This window comes from Oxyura jamaicensis, chromosome 3 (assembly GCF_011077185.1).
Source record: "Oxyura jamaicensis isolate SHBP4307 breed ruddy duck chromosome 3, BPBGC_Ojam_1.0, whole genome shotgun sequence".
Lineage (NCBI taxonomy): Eukaryota > Metazoa > Chordata > Aves > Anseriformes > Anatidae > Oxyura > Oxyura jamaicensis.
This window is the reverse complement of record NC_048895.1, coordinates 117873287-117896275: the sequence shown is the minus strand read 5'-3', so window position 1 is coordinate 117896275 and position 22989 is coordinate 117873287. Positions and strand designations below refer to the sequence as shown.

Genomic DNA, 22989 nt, shown 5'->3' with positions numbered 1-22989 from the left:
ACAACAGAGTCCAGCTTTGAATTAATTTTCAGAAAAAACAAGTGACTAAAGCCATCAATATCTCCTCACAGGACACAATTTTATCCTTGAAAAATATTTCACGGTGCCTTCAGTGAGATATTTCAGATATTAGGCCTGCTTCTGCTGACATTCTGATTATTAATTGAAAAAAAAAAAATTCCTCCCCCTGCAACATGGTAGAGAGGTGTAGTTATTAACTCCTTGCCAATGCCTAAATGGACTTTTGGACCAATGCTTCTCAATCTGCTGAGCTCCCTATCCAAAGGAAAAAGGATGGAACTTTCAGTGTGATTTTGGTACTCCTGCAACATCCAGGAGTTCTCAGAATAGGGAACAGGACTGGGGGACTTGTTCAAAAGAGACTGGGCCTGTGTAGGAGGCCTCTTCCAGCCGCCTGAAGAAAGCCTCCCACCCCATTTCTTCCTAACTCTGGAGAGGATGCCTTCAAAGCGGCGATGCCCTCCATGCTGGCCTGCCCCAGCTGGCTCCTGGCCCACCACCGGCAGGGCTCCGCACATACAGGGGGCATCTCCCGGTGGGCCCATGCCACCCACTGCAGTGCTCCACTCACGTTGGCTCTCCCACTGCGTCCTCAGGAGAACGCGGACCCACAACCCCTCCTCTCCACTCCCCACGCCTTGTGCCGTAGCACACAGCCCCTTCAGAGGCACCCGGAGGTGCCGATTTCCCAGAAGAGGCATCGGAGCTGCGCTCATAGAGCTGATCTGCAGGCGCTTCCCAATGCACGTGAGGGAGCCCCCTCCTGCTCTGCTGTGCTACGAAGTCCCTCCTGATCACATCACTCCACACGCTCTGCTTGCCAGCTCACCTCCTCACCCGACTGTCGGTCAGCCTCCCCCTCACTCCACACTGCTTTATTACCTGCATATGGTGCTGTTTGTTACCTACAGTATAGAAAGAAAAACAGAAGTTGGAGCAAGTAAACCTGCTGTTAAATCATTCTAGAATCTGCGATTCCTAGGACTGGTGGCACGAGAAAGACTCCAAAGCCATCAAATGGAGTCAGGGAATGAGCCACTACTCTGGGGTCGGGGACTTTGGAAAGCTGCAGAAGGCTACTGAGAAAAACAAGACTGGAATAAGCTACCAGCACCATCAAACACCCGTATGTAAAGCTCTGTGGCAGAAAGCAGTAAAGAACATCACAGCAAAGTTATTCCTCCTCCCAACTCACCATCGTAGGCAGTATGAACCATCAGTTCTGCACCACGATCAGTATTGTTCTACAGGTCAGCGAACAGTTCATTATATGGATTTTTCATACTTATCTAACATCAGCTCTAACTTAAATAGCTCCATGGGAAAGACACGGATCACATCTGTGATTCACATCCCTGTTTGGTGGAGTGCTAATACTACCTTGTGATGTTACCACCAGTACTGTGCTGTAAGAAACCACCAGGCTACGTGGATTCAATCTTCCACCCCAACGATGCAATTCCAGTGCAGATGTGGACATTTTTATGAAATAAATGTCTGCCGTGATGGCTGCTGCAGAGGGGCCTCACCCTGCCTCTCCTCTTATTCTTGGCTCTGCCATGGTGCAATGCAGTGCAGCATCACAGCTTCTCTCAGCGCCACGTGCCAGACAGAGGAAGCTCAGCTGAAGCTGTTGTAGTGTGCTGGGAACAAGGGCGCTGCCTGGGCTGCAGACAAGGTCAAACTTGCAAGGTTAGGGGGCAGGGACAAGACAAACACAGCTCTCACTAAAGCCTCAATCTTTTGAGCAAGTCCCCCAAAACATAGCCATTTCTATTTTAAATTCTACATTTCCACTGTGATCTGCCCCAGAATCACAGCTCATCAGTTATAGCACCTCTCACAATTAACACAAAATCAGACGAGAGAAAAACACAGGTTTGATTCTGCTGCCACAGCAGTACTCCTGCTCTGAGCTTTGTGTTGTTTTTAACTGTCCTTAGTGAGACAGCAATTGTCCTGAAGTCTCAGACTTTTATTGTGGTGGAAACCTACCTTCTCTTCAGTCACCTTAAGAGGTCATATCAACAGATCAAAGCCTGGACATTACAAACAGAACAACTACTGGGCATATTCAGTGGTCCAGGTTGTTTTGGGTAGAACTCCTTAGTCTCTATGTCAACTTCCTAGCCACAAGTACTTCTCTACTGCTTGGAGGGAGTGCAAAAGCAAAGATGAGACAGAAATAATAGCTGACTGTGAGAAAGATCAGAAAATAAGCATAGAAAGTGCTAAACAACAGTGAAAGATTTGCAGTTGCTATTCAAAGTACCCACAGAAATAACTTCCATTCAGGAAGATTAGCAAACCAAACCCTGAAGAAAAGAGGCTGCTGAAGAAACTCATACAATTGTCACAGGGAAGTGCCTAGGCAGCACTCTGAACAGGAAACCAAGCTTCTTCCAGCCAACAAATGAGAATCAGTCTGTATGGGGTCATGTAATTTATAGTAGGATCCAAGCTGACTGTCAAAACAAGGTAGCATTATTAAATGGTCTTGTTGATCAAGGTCCTACAAAACAAGTTCATTTTTTAAAACATTGCTACACCATCACAAAGTTGACATCATGCTCATCACAGAACACAGTTGCATTTCAGTTCAGATACCTGGCTCACAGCACCCTGCAAGTTCCAGAAGGCACTAACTCATTTTTATCAAGAAAGCACATTTTTAGACAAAGCGTTACTGCCGTGGCAATGTAAATCTCTGCAGGCACTACAATGACATAAAGTGTGTGCGCGCAACACACGTTTTCATGAAATTGAGAAGCAGCATGCAGACAGTTTGTCAAAGACTCATGCAGTTGCTGGCTGCATTCACCTAACTAAAAGAGAAAATTAGTTTAAGAGTACAACTAGAGGAGTTACTAGCCTGTCATATGCTGCTATCATGAAGTTGAGGAGAAGGCTGATGGATTGCTCTACACTGATTTGGTGAGTAGAAGGAAGGCGTTTGTTTAGCTGGTAGTAGATGGATGAAATGATTGTTTCTAGTCGAGACACGTTGATCTCTGTGTTATGATCCAAAGTGTTAAGGCCATTATCTCGGAAGGCTTCAATCATATTCCAGATATCAACAAGATGAACTAAAAATAAAGGAAAAAAAATTAACTTCTATTCTGTAATGCATACAAGCTTACATTTATGGTACTGTTTCTGAATACTGTGTTAGCTTATGTTTTGGAATTAACCATTACGTGTTCATATTCAAAGTGAGAGACAGTCTCAGTACCCATTGTTTGCGTCAGCTGGCATAAGGCAACAGAGCAGAGCCCAGAGCCCTCGTGGCCTTTTATTCTGCCCTCCCACAACTGGATGCTCTGACAGCAAAACCACATCAAGGAGAAATGTGATCTTCCACCATCACGCAGTGTTTAAGACAGGTATTTTCATTTCAGAATGACATCAGCCATATTCAAAACCCACTATAAATCGGTTCCAATACATTTGAACATCCCCATGCTAACTAGCAGTTCAGTGCTGAAGGAGGAACTCGATGTTCCAGTTCAACTACAATTGTTCCCAGATTATCTGGGTGCCAAGTCTGGAGCATAACACTTTGTAAACATACATCTGGACCTCCAAAGTGTGTCCCTAAATTATCCTGCTGTATCTTAGCGCATCTCAGTGTTAACTTTGTAGTGAAATAGTTTTACAAAACCACACTAAGTGATCTGCAGAACCACATTAAAATGTTTTAGAATAGTTCACAGCTTAAAAGGTATGCATGATAGTGGGATAAGATGTCTAAGGATCAACAGCAATCCGCCAGTGCCCACTGAACATGATCCAACAGCTACAAAGGACAGACTTATCTGCTGACTTCGTATTTTCTTTATCTTCCTTAACTAGTAGAAAGGGTTTAAAGTAAGCCTCATTACATTTCTTAGAACACTCTTTACATTTCTCACATAAAAAATCCACAACAATAAAAACCAAACTACGTGTTCACACCAAACATATGTCCATGGATCACTGCATGGTCCAGACAAAGATCATAAATGCACAGCCTCGCCTGTACACACGTGGACCAAAGGTTATTCAAGGCATATGCATGGCATCAGCGAACTGGGCACTAAGTGTGTAATGCACTATAATTAGCTTACCTTAATACCTTGCTACCAATTAAGAGATATTTTTAATTCAAAAGCATTAACTATAGACAAGAACTAACATTTTTCCAAAGGAATGAAAAAGTTGCAACCCATCAAACTAAAGGCACTGCAGTTATTGCCACAACAGCCCTAGCAGAGACGTATCCCTGGGTCAGCCGCCCTACCAAGGAGCTCCGGTTTGCAGGTGCACACATCCTCCACAGGACTCCTCAGCCATTCTCCTGCTCTCTGCCACACCAATTCCACATCGTGGCCACAGGTCCTGGGGAGGAGGGAGCTACTCCTGCGGACACCAGTCTGTCAAGCTTTTTGCTTGGTCCGGTTCAACAGAGGAACAGAATGCAAGGTAGCGTCACCTGCTGACCCTTGGACTCATCTTTACTTTGGTGACCTACTTAAGGGGGAAGGACTACAGAACAGAATGAGGAAACATACAGTGACTAGCGTGGCGTGAACTTAATTCCTTAAGGCTGCTACACTACATGCCACCGTGGTCAAATCCGGACGCTTCCATGCTAGTGATCATCTTATGCATCACCAAACTCATACCTGCCTCTAGCTGCCTGCTGGCTTGTGCTACACCACGGTAGAACAGGAGCTAAAACAGCTTGAGACTGTCTACAGACAACACTTAGGGCTACTGAAATACGTAAATCTGGCCCATAATTTTAGTCTTATTTTTGTTTTTTGAAGCACTAGAGACTAAAAGTGAAGAAACCAGAGTACCAGTCAAAAATCACTGCCTCTTTTTAATTATATAATTAATCTCAATTTATTTTTAAGTTAACAACTACCATTGATGGCTATTCTTGCTATACTTAAAATTCACATGTGTAGAATATTCGAAATCATCGTGCATGAAAAAATTATGAAGATAAAGAGTAATTATAACTTACGATTACATCTTTTTTGTACAAACCGCAGTTTACAGGCTGTTCGATACGTTGAAAGTCTGATGACATCAAAATTCTGTGCCCCTAAGGATAAAAAAAAGTTTGTGTTTTTCTTTCTTCTATGACATTCAGCTTATTTGATTACTTCAAAAGCGGCATGACTGTTTCTTCACATACATCATCTTTGTCACGTAACCATGACAAAGATTTTCACGGGGTATTTCAGGAAGTCATTTTCAGCAGTGTACTATAAACCGAGGTAAGGGTGAGACTGACATGAGAACTCTGAAGTCCCTAAATGGAAGCAATACATCGATCAAGTTGCAAGCGTGTAAGGAAGAGGACTGCACTGATGTTGGAAGACGTATACAAAAGGCAGAAGAGAAAGAAAAGGGGGGGGTGGATACTCCTACCACCATCTGCATTGCAGCCCCACCAGGAGAATGCTTTTCTTCTCTCAAATAGATCCAAATAAGGTAAGAAGCAGAAAAAAAGCATAGAAGAGAGGATCTTATCCTCACCACCAACCTCCCACTTGGAGACATTTAGAAGTACTATTATACCTTCAAACAATACCACATCATGGAAGATGTGAACGCTATGACCTATCACCAGCCTGTACCACATCTACCAGTTCCAGCCAGCACGGCAATTACTCGGAATGTCACAACCTTGAGCAATTCCAGAAAGTTTTACTAACCCTGTGCCACAGACCGAGCAGATCTGCTCATCTCCTGTCCTGGGCTGAGGGGATGGAAGTTGATGGTCTTTAAGGTCCCTTCCAGCCCAAACCATTCTAGGGTTCTATGATCAAGTAAGATGATAAATGATGCAGGGATGATAAATGGTACTGGTCTAAAGTCTGGTATTGATCATTTCTAATTTGGAAGCAGCCAACAGTCCAAGGCTTGAAAATCCCATTAATCATAAACAGAAATGCCTTTAAATGGGCTCACATTTCAACAGATGTGGCTATGTGCTATAATCAACGGAGTTCTAAGGGGAGGTGTGAAACAATGCAGTTGCACGTGGGCAGGGGTATGGATGCACATTGATCCTGCACCTCTTGTTTTCTCCCGGGAGTGCATAAAAGCAAGATCTGCTGTAGTCTTTCAGGCTTCTCTCAGAAGTCACAACCTAGATGAGTACAGAACTGAGAAATGGAGAAAACTGTGACTCAGAGAATCTAGACTTCTAAAAGACACTTAAAAACAACAACAACAACAAACCCACATCCTGCTGAAGAAGGTATCTGACTGCTATATCGGGGCGGTGCTCAAAGGTGATAACTTACTCACTCCTACAGCATTCTGAATTCAGAAGCCAACTTGCAAATACCTCATTTGAATTACCTTTGTGTTTGCACCCACTGACTCACAGTTGCAAATTTCAAAAATAAAGCCTTCTTGCCTTTCCTGTATTTCATTACAAATTTGCAAATACTGTGTCGAAGCATCTGCTTGGCCTCGAACAGACCCGTCCTGTGTCTTGAAACCGCCATAGAAGAATCGTTTATTTCCATCACCAGAGCACATGAGGTGAAAAGATCTGTAAAATCAGTGAGGATGATGATCAGTTTCCTGACCTAGGGCTCCTCCTGGCAGCACACCCAAGAGTGGAACTGGACCAGCCAACACTGGAGGAGCATCTGCAACATCTGCAATTATGGTGCAACACACACTCCTGGATTGTTTCACTGCATCGTCTACAGAACCTAGCATCTGATACATTTCAGGAAAGTATCTGGCCAAATAACATTAAGTGAAGTATTCTGACTAGAACAAAGTAACTAATTCTGTGCTTCTTAGGCAATATCCTTTCAAAGCTCTCAGTTAGGGTGCCTGCCTCTACCTTTCAACAGAAGCACTGGAACAGACAACGAGCCTTCAAAATGTGCTTAGTCTAGCAGAAACATTGATGGTGTCCAGTCCTTGGCTAGCCATGCACCCATGTCACAGGTACAAGCCTGATCAGCTTTCACCCTCACTTCCAGCCCTTACAGCTTTGAGAGCTGTTGGGACTACAGCACCGAACACCACTTGGAGGCTCACCACTCCCTCTCAAGACAAATACATATAAAAAGGTTATTTAACAGCTAGATGTGGAAAAAAAAGAGAAAAAAGTCCATCTTCTGCTCCTCTCTTCCTGTGTGACAAGCTTCAACAAGGTCACTCTTCTAAACAACCTGAAGATGAAGTAGGGTGTGTTTTCAAGCCAATCTCTATAGCTCAGAATCACAGCGTAGTTGTGGTTGGAAGGGACCACTGGAGACCATTTGGTCCAACCTTTCCCCTCAAGCAGGGTCAGCTACAGAAACCTGCCCCAGACTCTTCAGCTGAGTTCTGACCATCTGCAGGTGGACACTGCACGCTTTCCCTGGGCAGCCTCTGCCAGGGCTCATCCACACCCAGGGTAAAACTGTTTTTCTCCTGGGATTCAGAAGGAACCTGCTGGCTTTCAGTCTGTGCCCACTGCCTCGTATCCTGCCCCTGGACTGACCAGTCCGGCTCCATCTTCTTCACACCCTCCTGTAAGAAACTCCGTGAGCGTTCTGCAGGTGAGAAAAATTGGAACAGCTTGCACGGAGTTCTGGCCCGTTACACAGCTTCGCAAGTGCTCCAAAACAAACACGTCCTGGGGTAGTGTCCAACGTGGGTGAATGCCATCAAGTCTACTTTTGTCTCACATCAGCAACCACCCAAACACTCGCATGTCGACCAACGAGTGATCGCTGAAAGCATCAATTTTGCACGTCGCAATAAGAGAAGCTCCTCTAGAAAGGAAAACATTTGTGCATTCACCTTCACAGAGAAATACTCCATCATAGGACAGACGAAGCTCGAAGACCTTAGATTTCTCATCTGAGATGCTAAAGAGCCTTACAGAGAAAGGCTGTTCAAAGTGTCCATACCCCAGCACTTTCACTGATAAAAGCCAGCAAGAACCAGAGCTGCAGAAACCAAGAACACCTTGTATAAATAATCAGAAGAATTACCTGTTCTATCTAGTACACAATCAGAAGAATTCTGACTATTTTTGTTAACAACTTAGCCAAAGCTAAGAACTAGCAGGTCAGTTTCTGTTTGCCCTTCCTTGAAGGACAGCCTCAAATAAGGCTGCCAGGAGAACTCTCTGAAGACAGCACTCCAGTCAAACATTGTGGGTGCTTCAGAAGAAATCTTTTGCTAAAGTAGCTATAAAGGTATCATCAATTTGCAAGGTAATTAGAATATCAAAGTAAGAATCAGATGACTGAGGACTGGATTAACAGGCTCTTCATCAAACCAGTATCGAAGAGAAAACCGTATGGCCATAGGCGCTTATCAAGACGCCACTACCTGTAGAAACACACCCAGCTGTTACTAAGTGATGGCAAGCCGACTACAACGCTCTGAAGATAAGACAATTTAATGAACTAGCATATCAGCCAAAGCTTTTCTAGTGGAGAAGTACTATTATCAGTTTACAAGATCCTGATGAGATTTCACCCGGGATGTTGCGTACAATTGCAGTCATCTTTAAGTAAAACTGAGCAGAGGCAGAGAAGGAGGTGAGGTGTAGAGCAGGGAGACTGCAGGTGTCAGCTTGTGCCAGGTGCTGAACGAGCCACGGAGGGATATGACTACAGACTCAAACCGTGCTGGGAAGGTGGGGAGAAATACCGTCCAAGACAGCTCTCACATGAAAGGAAGCAGACATAAATTAGCCAAGAATTAAATTATAAGACACTCATAACCACAGTAAGAACGATGCTCTGGAAGTCCTCCAGAAAACAGTAGCACTAACATAGTGCTTGTTTTAAGACAGACACTCATCGTCCTATATTTGGATTATCAGATGTGCTTGCCTAACCTAGAGTTTCATTCAGTCCCGTGTTTCAATAGGAAAGTAAAATAGTATGATGACAGGCAAACGTACAATCTTTTACTTCCAGCTGCTCATACCATACTGGAAGGCCACGTCTAATTCCTTTAATCTAGATTACCTCGGGACAGGCACTTGATTTGCAGCAACAATTGCAGCCTATCTTTCAGAGAATGGTCCCATACAAAAAACAACCCCCCGAAACCCTCAAACTGTTTCACTTCCAAGTCACACTAATGTTGTGGTGCAATTTAAGGTGAAAGATGACCTTTTTGTCATTATTTATTTTAGCAGCTGTCCACAAACCACATTCAGAAATCACCACATACAGGAAACATGAATGTTCCATATAAAAGAGCTTTGCATAACCTAGAAATGTTTGACTCTTTAGGCAGCCGTGACCCACCTCACGTACTCTCCTCTTCACCAGCACCCAGGATGACTTTCACTGGGTGAGGCAGTGGTCTTGTGGAAACAAGATGTAAATGATCTGGTAAAATTCTAAAAATGAAGCTCTCAGTAAAGAATAAATGACACGATCTCCAAATTTCTTACTTACTCATTTCCATGAACAGCTGTCTCTTCTCCGCCATTGTCCTCCTCCTCTTCCCACTCTCCTCAATCATTCTGAGGACAAAAATCGCAAACACTGTTTGTGCTAGAATTTGTTACAAGAGCCACTTACTGCAAACAATATTATTTCATTCCTCAACTGAAATAGTTTGGTTATATTTGGTAAGTGAGACCACTGGAAAGAAATAGTCATCTCTCCGTAACTATAGCATTCCACAGCAGAGAGAACTCCTTTGGGCTTTTTAACACCTTGCATACAAATATGGAGCAATATTACACAAAGTCCTAGAAAGTCCAGAGATTTTGTCTGCAAAATCCAAAGCAAGACAGACCTCTCCAGGAGCGGCTAAGCCAGCGATGTGCAGAGCCCTACGGATCCACAACTTAGGCTCTGGTGTTCAACAGGAGAAGGCATGCTGCATTCCCCCCCTTGAGCTTGTAAGGATTCATTTAACTTTGAAACCTCCAGCCCAAAACATGGGCTGTCTTAGGAAAACTGGTTAAAGACACGACATCAAAACAGTGCAACTTACACCACAAGGTAAGGAGGCACAGGACAGTTTAGTACCTCCTACAGCTTACTTCATTGTATAGCCCTAAAAGACGAATACTGAACTTCAATCAAGTGTGGCACAAAAATAAGCGACTAAATTCAGTACTGGTGCAAATTTTCACTTAGAATTACTACAAAATTACTTAAAATTCACTTAAAATTACTACATTATATTATTCTTTTGTTACCAGATTCACCAACTAAGTAAATGTTTTTAAATGAATATATGTATGTATGTATATGTATATAAATAAAAGAAAACACCGATCATTCTACAATCGCACCAGAATCCAGCTCTTCAGGAGACAGCCAGCTCATCCTCGTGCAGCTTGGCAGGACAGATTTCATTAGGCTTAAATGTCAACCGAGGAACAGAAAGTCGCAGCTTGGCACTTAATACACACTCTGATTAACAGCTTCCCTCAGTAGTCCTCCGATGTCTGTTAATTATTTTCCAATAAAGATCTCAGCATATATTCATCTTGGAAGCCACCAAAACCTTTACCGTTGCCAGTTCATAGAATGGAAATAACTGCTTGGTTGTGTAATGTAACCTGCAATACACTACTCTGTTGTTTCCTCCTTGAGAAAATCAGACCCAGAACCTACGTGCTGCTAGCTTTTTGTTTGCTTTAAAGGAAAAAAAACGCAATGGCCTTTTTTTCATACACGTAAGCGTTCAATTTTTCAGAGTCCTTTTAATAAATTAATTTTATTAAGTTAAATGGGCATCTGCAAAATCAGCATCTTACTGTCTCAGCCAAAGCTCTTTGCGACGCGTTACCTCCAGCTGTGCACCAAAGCACGAGCTCCAAAAGCCAAACTCCAGGAAATCGTGCCTATGGCATTCATTTTGTTTACCCACATATTCCTGCTCCCCCCACGCGCCGCCCCAAGCCTAAGAGTGGTTTTTCAGTACTGCTATTCCCTTTACTTCCTCACCGCATGAAATCTCCGTGTCATCTTGAAGAACACCAGTGACTGCACCAGTAAGCAGCTCTCTCTCAAGCACTAGCACCTCTCTAAATTCCACAACAGATGGACTCTGAGGGGAGGATTAATTACTTGGTCTTTTAAACCGTTTTTAGTAAAGACTATTTTATCAAGACATAAGGCACAATACCACTTGAATCTTCTGCAACAGCAAAAAACCACCACGACACCGTGACATCTGCCAGTGCTTGGGCTGAGCCTGCACGTTGCATTGAGCGCCGCAATTCATTCTGGTGCTGTTTGGTAGCATGTACATTTGAAGTCAAGGATAACCGTAATATCAGCCTCTTTCCCTACAGACACGGCATTGCTTTGCAGTTACCAGGATCGCTAGCACCACCCTTCATTCTCTCTGCAAAGCAAAAGAGTGCCTCATCTGCTCAGTGATGCCCCTGAAGTGGGATGTGACCAAGCAGACTGCCCTCTCCACGCTCAGAATGTGCCGCAGATAAACATTAACTTAGCCCGATTAACCACAACCCAGGAACTAATGATGTGCAGATTTTTCAGGTGTGGTCTAAATACTTGCTCAGTGGAAGTTGGCCACATAATTTCCTAATAGCTCTAAACGTCTGGTCAATGGAGTGGTTCTCGTTCTGGCACAGAACTTCAGCTTTTGACCTGACGCTTTCCATAACAGCAACCCTGACCAAGTTGTTGGATGTCAGTAATAGAAAATCCAGATAAAATGATTAAAGGGGGTTTGGATGAAGAAACATTCTTGGTCACCCTTAAAAGCATTCATCATTTTATTACAGCGTTCTAATGAGAAAATAACAGCTTCTAACAGGGCCAAAGCCAGCTTGCCAAAGCAATGTCACGTCTCCAAAAGGAGCCCAAAGCAGATGCCCAGGGAAGAACACGAGAAGAACCAAGGGTGCTTCCAACTCCAACTGTTCCGTGATGGAACTGGAAAAACCAAGGACAGGAAAGCACAGACTGAGCAAAAAGTCAGGACAAAAAGCTGGGGATCGCAGCTTTGCACAGGACTAGCTGGAACGGCCAGGAGCAGCAAGGCATTACACACGTGGTAGTATTTGATGTGAACCAACGAAAGATGAGAGGTAAAGATCACAACTGCTACAGGCAGCAGAAAAAAGCAGCTCTTCCAGAATTCGGTTAACTCAGAATTGAAGTTTTACTGTAACAATGGAACATAACTAAAGGCATTTGACCTCTTGCTGTTCACACATCTGCTGATGCTTCCTGAAGGTGAGAACTGCCACAGAAGTTGGAGCTTCCAGATGAAGAGCCGTGCAGGAACCAACACTGATTCAGAAAATTAAATCAGGAAGGAATGTCTTATTAAAACCACGCTGCACATTAATGAGACCTTTATAAGAACAATGGTGAATACTATCATAGGACGTGTTAGAGGAGAAAGACCTAACTATCTGCATAATTTTACATGCCTCTATACTGGACAATAACATAGCAAGCAAAATTCAACTACTAACAGTCACAGAATCACAGAATAGCCTAGGTTGGAAGAGACCTCCAAGATCAGCCTCTAAACCAGTCCTTCTAAACCTCCAAGATCAGCCTCTAAACCAGTCCTTCTAAACTTCCTAACAAGCAGCCTGCGTTCGTTGCCATTTCCTTCAGCAGACAGCTCGCTGCACCCTCTGGTCATTATCCTTTGTGATGTTTAGGACGGTGAGAGAACAGAGTTAACCTGGGAACAGCGAGACCCCAAGGAACGGACCTCTGACTCCAGCTGCATTTCTCTTCTGGGCAAGAACGTAACCTTGCTCTTACAGATGAGAGGGGTTCTTCTTAGCTCTGCATCGATGCACTGTCTTACTGCTAAGAATGCATCAGTCTGGTTTTGTTTTGCTACCCCCTTCCTCACTCAGTGTTTTCCAAATTAAACACCTGTACTCTGTGAGATGAAAGCAACCTGTGGTTCTTTTCCTGCTTGCTGCTAATGAGACGCAGAAGTCACGGTCACAGTAAATACTGCAATCACAACAATCAACAGAAAACGAGAGCTCTACAAACTGCTTCAAGTGCTAAGTGAAACTGCCACCAATCCTTTCAACTTCAGGAAAAAGCTAAAACATGATAGAGGTGTGAATTTCACACGCAGAGGTACTTCACGGTGAGCATCCATTTTTGCTGTTCTCACAAAATGTCCTGTTTGTCCTTTAACTAAGGAGCAGTCTGGGCAGATAACCTGCTCTGCTTCTGGTCATGGTGATGTCTCCACGGTCTGTCCTGGATAACTTCCGTAGATAATTCTTCCTCAAAAAGAGCTGCTCCATAACCTTCAGCAATCTGGAGAGGACATGTGCGTTATGACAGCTCTCGCTTCACTTAAGGACTAGGAGGGTGCTCAGCCACTGCATTTCTTCCTTCGAGGCTGTTACGTCCAACTTCAGTTGGGTCTGCATGCCAGAGCCAATCCTTCTGGCTGGACATGACCCAGAGTTTCAAGGATTCTGATAGGCACGGAGAGCTGGAAGTAAACGCATGCTGCACAGGTTCTGGTCTTCACATCAGTCCTTGCTCTGATAGCACGGGCTAAATTTACACTCTCTACCTACCAAAGGTGGAAGACTTGAAAGGCAGAACTTGCAAGAGAGCACACAGATGCTCTGTTGAAGTCTGACTCAGAATTTTCTGCCTGCAGTAGCAGCACAGTGCTTGAATTTCAAGTGTGGTGCTGCTTCCACAGCACGCAGCTCTGCTTTGCGTCAGGAGGCAGAAACCTTGTTCAAGGAAGCAAACACGAAATCAGTAAGCTGAACCATTACTGGCAAAGAGCTTATCTTTTATCTGCCAGATAAGTTGGTAGAGGTGCTAGTACTGACTGAGGGCTAAAAATCTTAACAGGCACGTACGCTGGAGTTGAAATCAGAAAGGAAGGTGCTGAAGTTCCTGCTGAAGCCAGCACCCGACGCTGTGGATTGCATTTACTGATTTAACGTCAGAGATAGTGAGAGCACACCGCAACCTGCTCCAGTTTCAGCTCGTGCTGTCACCACGTGCTCAGCTGACTTCTCCAAGCATTCGGAGTAGAGGCAGAGGCTGTCAAAAATTACTGAGATGTAGTAGTATAATGCTTATTTTTTTTTACTACAACAGAAGGAGTTGTAGCAAATCCTATGGGAGGATTAGTCCAAGTTGCCTATTATTTACATTTATAATGAGGATTAACAGGAAGTATGGGCGCTGAAGTACAATATTCACTAATGAAACCACTTATTGGATTTATATATGATTCTTATTGAACATTCTAAAAAAAACATTCAACGTGACCAGTTATTTGTATACACTCATTGCAAAAACAAGTACGAACAAAGCAAGTACCTTACTAAAATAGTGTTTAGGATGTTTTGTGCAAACCTTCAAGAAGAGCTCTCATTTATCCATTCATCTTTTCCCTCTTTCAATAGCACTGAGTGCCTCAGGAATTACCTCTCTGACAAAGTTAGTATGAAAGACAATTTATAAGTTCCATATTAGTAAAGGTGGGAACTGCTACTGTTACTGTCACTATCTGATCAATCTTCAATAGAAACAAACCCAAACCTTTCTGTTATTCTCTCCCCCCCTTTTCTTGTTTATACTCCATTCTTCTGTTCCGCAGTTCTCCCTCTTCTTTACCTTTGAAAATTCTCTCCCACTCCTACGGTGCATGCGTGCGTTATATATTTCTACCTGGCTGGATAAAAACTAACGATATAAGTAAAGAAGTGAAAGCTAACAACTGTTTTTCTCCCGTATTTGCTTTATCAGGTTCAGCCTCTGATGACACCAGTGTGCATTTCTGTGGTTCTGGATCACGCTCGCAGCTTCAGCACAAGAATGAGTGCGAGCCCCCTCGGGAGGGCATTCGGCCAATACTACAGGACCTATTTTAAGAGGTTTCGCTCTTCTTGGAGCTCATCAGCTGTAGGTAACGGCCTAAATAACATTTTTTTTCTTTTCAAATCAGTGGGAGGAAGACTGTATTTCATTCAGCTAAGGCAGCAGCCCCGGCTCTTGCGCGAGCTACAGCCACAGCTCAGCAGCCACACGTTGCTCCCCACAGCCCCTCTCACACATCTCCCACCCAGTTACAACTACAGACTGCAACACGGCCAGCCTGGCTCCGCACCCCCACCTTCGGTGTCTCCTCGCTGCTTCCTGACTACTCTGACTTACTGACTAAATCGATCAGTGTCTTAGCTAGAGAGGTCTGTTGGCTATTTTCTTGTTGTTTGTTGTTTTTTGTTTGTTTTTGTGTGTGCACTTTTTCTTGGCAGGGGGAGGAGTCTTCAAATACTTGATTTTTATATATATATTGTATTTCTACCTGTAAGACAACCTCTCCTAAAGAAAACTTTATGATTTGGTAACTGTTTTTTTTCCAGGCATTGTTTATAATGAAATGCAGCCTTACCAGCTACACAAGAACAGAGAAATACAGGTTTATTTATGAATTATTAATTTTGAGTTTGTTCGGATTCTTGCTGTTGCCTTTTCCTAGCAGAAATATTATTTGATATCGCTGCTAGGAAGACTGCAGTTGCTATGTGAGGATAAGATCGTATTTCCGACTATTTATGTTCAGTAGTAGTTTTTAATTAAAATCAGAATACCACACCGGGATGTATGTTGATCTAAGTGTACTAGATACACAGTGAAGGAAGTTTAGTAACTTTCTGTCAAATTTCCAGTTAGAAGGAATCCACCTTCACAGGTGTTTTAAAGAAGAGTTGACATCCCCTGACAGTTCCTTTAGTTTTAAGAGATTTCAACAAACCTGTCACTGAGCTGAAGATCCTGAATAAAAAACTAGGGCATATCTGTGCTTGCAGAAAGAAGTTATTGCTGTCACATCTGCTTTAGGACTTCAATCATTTGTTCTGGGCTTCTAAATTTCTATGGCTTCAATCTTCATTTGATTTGAATAATTTTAAATGGTTTGGTTTTGTTCAAGTCTAATCATGAATTTATGTGTCGTATAGAGAACCTGTATTTGTTTACCCTAGGCTGACCTCAGTAAAACAACACTGAGGTATTTTTTCCTCTTTTCTAAGAGTTTGAACCAGAAGCCAAAGATCGATTTCATTCCCTCACCTCTCGCTGTCCATCTGAACACCTGCTGTTGTCCTACTTCTTTGCTCATTTCTTCATTTCTCATTCTGCCTGGGTTCATAGTCTGACCTGACTTTAATCAGCAAACGTGAATGTATGCAATGATTAGAAGTATTCCTTCATTCCACTATGCCTGTTACGGGGAAAATGGAAGAGATGTACAAGTTATTTCAATAGGATATATTTAACACATTTGGATCAAAACCCAGGGAGAATAAAAAAAGAGAAATCGCTTATGCCAACAGACCAAAACCATCAGCTTTTAAAGCTCTCTGATAATTATTCTACTTGAACTGAGATTTCAAACGCTGCTCCCATCACTGAATGGAGTTCCTTAAAACCATAAATAATTGTGCACAAAAGTATTAAAAATACTTTAAAACGTTACATCAATTTCTGCAGCACCATGAGTAACAGAACATCTTTGAAAAATGGTACGTAACTTCTAGTCCAGAGTTTCCTACCAGAAAGCTCGGATGCTTGCTGAAGATCTTCATGAGTCAGAGCTGGCTTCAGTCTAAGAGGGTGTAAGTAAAAACCAAAAGCGCCCACTGGACTAAGACCAGACTCGTACTGCATTTTAGCGTAGACAAACTTACAAATCAATGGGGTCGGTTTTGTTGTTTTATGTGTCGTGGTTTTTTTAAAATAAATGCAGTGGATCAAAACCCATGCACATATCATACATATTTAGATGTAGAGCTTAGGGATATGGTTTAGTGGGGACTGTTAGTGTTAGGTCAGAGGTTGGACTTGATGATCTTGAGGTCTCTTCCAACCTAGAAAATTCTGTGATTCTGTAATACAGTGTATGTCCTTTAAATTAATGGGCAATCGAAAAAAAACAGTGCTAAGAAATAAACACCTCCCTACTCCATGCCTTGCCACTTCTGTTTAAGCTGTTAAGATTTTTGAGGCATAAAATGCCATCTGCTTTGTTTGTACAGCACATAGCATGCAGCAACACGCTCAGCTGCTCCTCAGGGCTTTAATTCACGACCATAGCACCGGCCTACGTCCCAGCCTGAGACCAGCAAGCTTATCTTCCTAATTAGTAAGAAATTCATTAACAGAGATTCTGGTAGATACAAGTTAAAGATGGCACAAGAAAATGTTTAATCATGGGTTCCTTTCCAAAGTCTGACACTATTTTAAAAAGCAGCTCTGGATTACCTCAAGACAAAACACAAAAAATTCCCATCTGGGTAGAGTTCCACCTGAATGACCGCAGCATTTCAGCAGTACAACACTTCAGTTCAGGTGTGTAACTTCTGTTCCAGGCATTGCACAAATAGAGCGATCCCGGCCCCAAAGAGCTCACAGGGCCAGCGCAAGACCAGAGACTGGCTGATGGAGCGAGCAGTAAGCGTGGAACATTAGTTGTCTACATACTGTGAAGTTTTTGAGTTAACGTTTTTGAAGCTGCAAAAACAAGGAAAGCTTTAAAAAGAGACTACCACGAGGCAGTAGCAGTATCCATATACAAGCAGCTCTAGTAAGAGGGCATCGTTAAGCATGAGGAACAGGAAAACCACAAGCTGTTCAGGACAACACTGCATGTTTAAGCACGTATTGTACAGTCAAATCAGTTTTCCAGCAAGTTAAAGAAAGCATACATAGATGTTGGGCTCAAGGTGCCTAGAAGACAAAAATGCTTTTCTTTAACCAGAGATCACACGTATTTTTCTTTATTGCCAAAAAGCCTGAGGAACAAAAGTGATTTCTACAACCCGCCTTGTTATTTTGAGGATCAAGTTAAAAGTGACGCCTATATGGACTTACCACGAGCCTGCAAACAACAATAAATTTAGCAGCTAAGATGGTTTCCTCAGAATAAAGCACTGCTGATGGTAGGTAAGGTAAATGAAATATTACACCATGATTTTCAAGCAGTAAGAAGTTAGAAAGACCTAATCAATAGTTCAACTCTCCCTCTCAGGAAGGGAAGACGCCTTCTTTGTAACGCCGGAGGGGATTTGTGCAGCCCGTGCTTCCTGGCTTTCCCAGCCTGACCCCTACAAACCCCTTCTAACCCGCACAGCTCCCCAGAACTGCTTCCTAGAGTGTGAGAGACTTCTGGAATTGCCTCTTCATGAAAATGAAATATTAGGAAATGTTTTCAGTTACATTTTGCCCTTTTCTCCCCACCTAGAGAAGTGGAATGAGCACGAGGAGTAAGGAATGCAGCACCAGCCCAGTAACACACACGGGTGGGCACTGACCAAGGGCAAACTAACCCTGTTCTCTAGCTAGCTGGGCAAGACCACGAACACTGCTCTCCTCCCAGCCCATCCACATCAGAAGGTAACACCACTTTCAGTGTCACCACCTCCACTTTCCTATCGCCTGCTGCCATCTTCACCAGCCAGTGCAGTAATTCGTGAGACCTCCCTGCCCCACGCTTCACATTAAAAGTTTCAGCCCACAAGGAGAAGGTCACAAACCGCTCCTTTGATGCGCCTGTAGAGATGGTAGGTTCCAGTCAACAGGTAGTGACAAACACAGACTATTTTTGGTACCACAACTGAATTACAGAAAAAAAGGCTTATCCAAGGTTTCACTCTTTACGTAATGATCATTTTATCTCCTGCATTAATTTAACATGCAAAAATATCCTCATTCACTTCATGAATCTATGAAGTTGTCTTTTTTAATCTTTTAAACAAGTGTTACAGGTTATTAAAAATGTATCGGAGATAAATGTCAATTTCTGGTACCATACTAACAGTATGGAAGTATCTGCCCTTTGTCACGGTCAACAAGAAAGTGAACATATTTATAGTACCAGGTGTAAGAAAATCTTACTTTTTTCTGAAGTGTCAGAAGCGCCTGGCACCTACTTTGGTCTAAAAATATTGGCTGTCCCCAAACTAGTAGTCAAAACCATCAGTGCCTCCCTCCTGCCTCATTATTTCTTTGATGTGATCGTTCTACTAAAAAAAAAAACAATAATTAAAAGACAAGATTCTGTAAGCACTGCACAGTGTTATATAAACAAACAAACCCGAGGAATACTGTTGTGCTTGTTAGGAGGCACTCTGCCTGCCCCAGAAATACCTGTCTCCTGTACGCAACCCTACCACGACCCGCACACCCAGGTCACACTCAGCACTCCTTGTTGGGCCTCTAAAGACTTGCAGGCTTGCTCAAATTCCACGTTATTTTAAAAATAAGTATTTATTTTAGTTGCAAAGCCAGAATACACTGGAGTAGAACTGGAGACTTCCATTGCTTCCCTGCCTCCATACAACTTCTCACGTAGACTACATTCAAGAATTCCCTTCTACAATTTCTGGTCCTTAATATTCAGCACTACGTGTTCTTCTATTTCTCTTGACGTACTTGCCTGTAACATGCACAAGAACTGTTAGATCCTGCTTTAATCACCTATGATTCAACATCCCCGATATCTAACCAATTCTGAACACAAATGAAGATTCTTCTTTAAGAAGGAAGGAGTAAAATAAGGCAAGTAAAACTCTACATACGACCTTTCTTGCCATTCACTTCTGCAAAGCTAAGAGCTTCTGTCCCTCAGCTATGTCACTGTTTCTGTTTTGGAAAACATAAGGTAGGGACTAAGCTTCCCCACTGCTTGCTTTATGACAACCACCTTCATCCCTCCACCTCATGAATGAAATAAAAAGCAGTACTTGAAAGCAGCAAGACAGATAAAGACTAAAAAAACGTCGCAGTCAATGCTTACAGTACAGCTGTTATAACTGGGAGTGTTTCATAACTGCAGCACACGCTGCATACATACATCTCAATTTCAAAAAGTTGGAGTGTCTGCTATCATAATTCCACTCATTTTCAAGCAGATAAAACTGGCCAAATAAAATCCCACAACGGGTACTGCATTCTATGGTCTCTTGGCCTTCCATATTTAGGTTGCCTAAAATCTTCCTTGGTGTATTTTATTTTATAAATCTGTTTTACTTACGCACAGCTGAGAAGTTAAAATACTTTTATTCTTTCTAGCAAGCCTGGAAGGTCCACAGGACTGGAAAATATCCATGAAACTATTTAAGTTTAGCCACAGTTTATCAGTGGAAGCCTGTTTAAACACTAAATCAAACACACACTACACAATCATGGGTTCTTTTCCTTAGCACTCAGGAAAAAAAAAATGAAATATTAACTTCATACAAACGTTATGAATCCTTATCACCAAACAGCATAATCCTGAAACCACAGAGATGATAAAAAAAATAGCAGCGATAATAGCAAGAGAACCAGGCTGTGCTCTGAGTGGAATTCTGAGAAGCAGCTCTCCATGCCCACCGGGAAGTAGCCTGTGTTTTGGTGATCACAGCAGTGGTGTCAACAGCACAGACATGGCAGTCTGTAGGAAGAGAACTACAGAATCACAGAGCCATTCAGGATGGAAAAGACCCCTAGAAAGGATCATTTAGTCCAACCCATAACCTAGTACCCAAGGGCACTCTACTTTGTTCTACACATTTCTAGACCTCCAGAGTCTGACTCAACCACTTCGCTGGGCGACCTGTCCCAGTGCTGCACAACCCTTGCAGTAAAGAAACTTCTAATACCCAACCTGAATCAGTCACCTTTCCTTTTAAAAGTTATAGGGAACTATATGCAAGGAGCTTTATTAGAAAAGCATCATTTAGGTCCCAGAAAAGCTTGTAAGTGACCAGCCGCATGAAGCCAGACTCTGGAGCACGCAGACTGAGAACGTCCTGCGCCCATATGTACCGTGCACCCTGCGTAACGATGCCAACCGATCCTCACGCCTTTGGTCTACGCTTCAAGACTCGATATTCTCTCCCTTTTCAAGAGCTGCCAATATACTTCCACAACACGCAGCAGATCACGTAAGACCATAGTTAGCAGGAATTTTAAGTTGGTACTCCTAATGCCACCCTGAAGTACCGAGTGGGTAATATAATTTAAAAGCATTGTTTTTAAAAGTTTATCAACTCTTCACGATAGTGCAAAAGGCCTTCTTTTTGCATCACAGCTTCTTCATAAGTTTTCTGTACAGTTCATCACTTAACTTTAATTTAGATCATTATTGAAATGTCTGCATTCGGTGATGAGAAGTTTGAACGTATTGGCTGCAACACAGACAACACACGAAGGAGTTCGCCATTCTGAACAGCCTACAGCCTACGACAGGAGGCAGTCTGCTGCCAACAAACAGTTTGAGGTGATACTGACCTGCCCCCAGCAGCCCAAATGCTATCGTGGCTTCTGCATTCCCAGCAAAGAACTTTAATGGACATTGGTAAATGGGGGGGGTCACACTGCTCTTACAGAGACCTGCTGGGTACGTCCTCCTGACTGTGAGATCACATTAAAAGCACACAACAAAACCTGGCAAAAAAATCCCAAACACCTGAAAAGGAAGTTCCTTCCTGGTAATGAAGGAACTCAACTGCAGAATGTTTTCTTCAAGGGGACTTGATAGTACTATCTAGCAGTACAGGACCAAATACACTTCCCAAGGAAAGAAAAAAAAAAAAAGAGTAAAATAAAACAATTATTCAGCCAACGTTTCTCAAGTTTTACAACCTGCATTGAGGATTTCATCTTTTTGAAACAGGCACATAGAATGCTTTGCCTGAGCAGCCACAACAGACAGTGCATCAGAATGTGGAAGCTCACACGCTACAGAGTCAATTTCAGGAACCTGAGTAAGAAAAGAAAACTGAAAGTTCAAAACACTTTTAAAGGGCAGTAATGCACAGCTATTGAGCAAACTCTAACAGCTCAGATGCTATCAGACATGCCTTCTCCAGCAGCACAGACACAGCTCTCAAAGTACACTTGTGCTACCCAGAGCATTCTGGGCACCTCTGAAAGGCGAAGGCACTGCTACACCGGCGCTCTCCACACTACAGAGGTTCTTCTAGGTCTTCATAAAACATTTATTAGGTTTCACCTTCCCCAGCTAAGGGATCTGTTGCACAAGCAATGTAATTGACTTTTTATTTAAACTACAGCTTAGTATCTCACGTGGGAATATCTGTACATGACAATACCTCTAGCAGAACGCAGAAACCCCTCATTCGCACCAGAAGCCTGTCATAAGTGAAAAATTGTGATATAACTCTTGTGTGTGGATGAGCAGGCAGCAGAAACCAGCCCCCCAACATAAGGATCTATGTTCAATGCCATAGGTTGGTCACAGCATCAGTCACAACACCTCACGTACCTGAATTACGTAGAGAAGTCTCTCAGGGCAACTCTCACTTTCCTGGCCTCAGCTCCTTCTTTGAACATTTACGGACAACCTAAAAAAAGGAGAAAAAAATAAGGTTCTGTGCAATAGTAAGGCTTTTCCACTCCTTTCAGGTTAAAACTCGACTTCTTTATAAAGCCACGAACCCAACTGTTGACGTCCGGACCCCCTCACGGTAAAGCCAGCGGGCGGTGACCGCCGTTCGTAACAAACGCACCCACAGAGCCGCCGCACCCCCGCTCCGGCCCTCAGGAAGAGCCGCACGCAGCCCCACAGCAACCAACCTGACCGGGAGAAGCCGAGCGCGCCGCCCGCCGCCGTCACCCCCCAGCACCGCCGGGCCCGAGGCGAGGGCTCCGGGGGGCTGCGGCCGGCACCGGGCAGGGCTCGGACCCCGCTCCCTCCCTCCGCCCCCCCCCCGGGCCCCTCACGCACCTCCCGGGGCCGCCCGCCCGCCTCAGCCTCCCCGCTCCAGCGCTCCCCGGCCGCCGCGCGGCGCCCAGCCAATCGCGGCACGCCTCCGCAGGGCCGCGCGCGCCGCCGCCAATCCCAGCCCGCGACCGCCCCCCCTCCCGCCAATCGGCGAGCCGTCCCGCAAGCCCCGCCCCGCCCTCTGCGCGAAACGCCGGCCGGGAGCCAATCAGCATGCAGGACGCTGCGCCGGCGGCGGACGTGCGTGCGCTC

The 22989-nt window shown here is 43.7% G+C and overlaps 1 protein-coding gene across 9 annotated transcripts in view; it reads right to left on the bottom strand.

Annotated features, from left to right (window-relative positions):
* Positions 1 to 22840, bottom strand: part of DTNB (dystrobrevin beta) — a 196467-nt gene extending 173627 nt beyond the window's left edge. For 8 of the 9 annotated variants that reach the window (XM_035321179.1, XM_035321180.1, XM_035321183.1 and 5 more), the window contains exons 1-5: positions 22741 to 22840; positions 22279 to 22357; positions 9453 to 9520; positions 5033 to 5113; positions 2894 to 3107 (exon numbers count right to left, since the gene is read on the bottom strand). In XM_035321179.1, the coding sequence (XP_035177070.1) occupies positions 2894 to 3107; positions 5033 to 5113; positions 9453 to 9519 (362 nt within the window). In that variant the 5' untranslated portion in view covers position 9520; positions 22279 to 22357; positions 22741 to 22840. The remainder of the gene's footprint in view (positions 1 to 2893; positions 3108 to 5032; positions 5114 to 9452; positions 9521 to 22278; positions 22358 to 22740) is intronic. The other variant, XM_035321186.1, reaches the window with a different exon arrangement.
* Between the last annotated feature and the right edge of the window lie 149 nt (positions 22841 to 22989).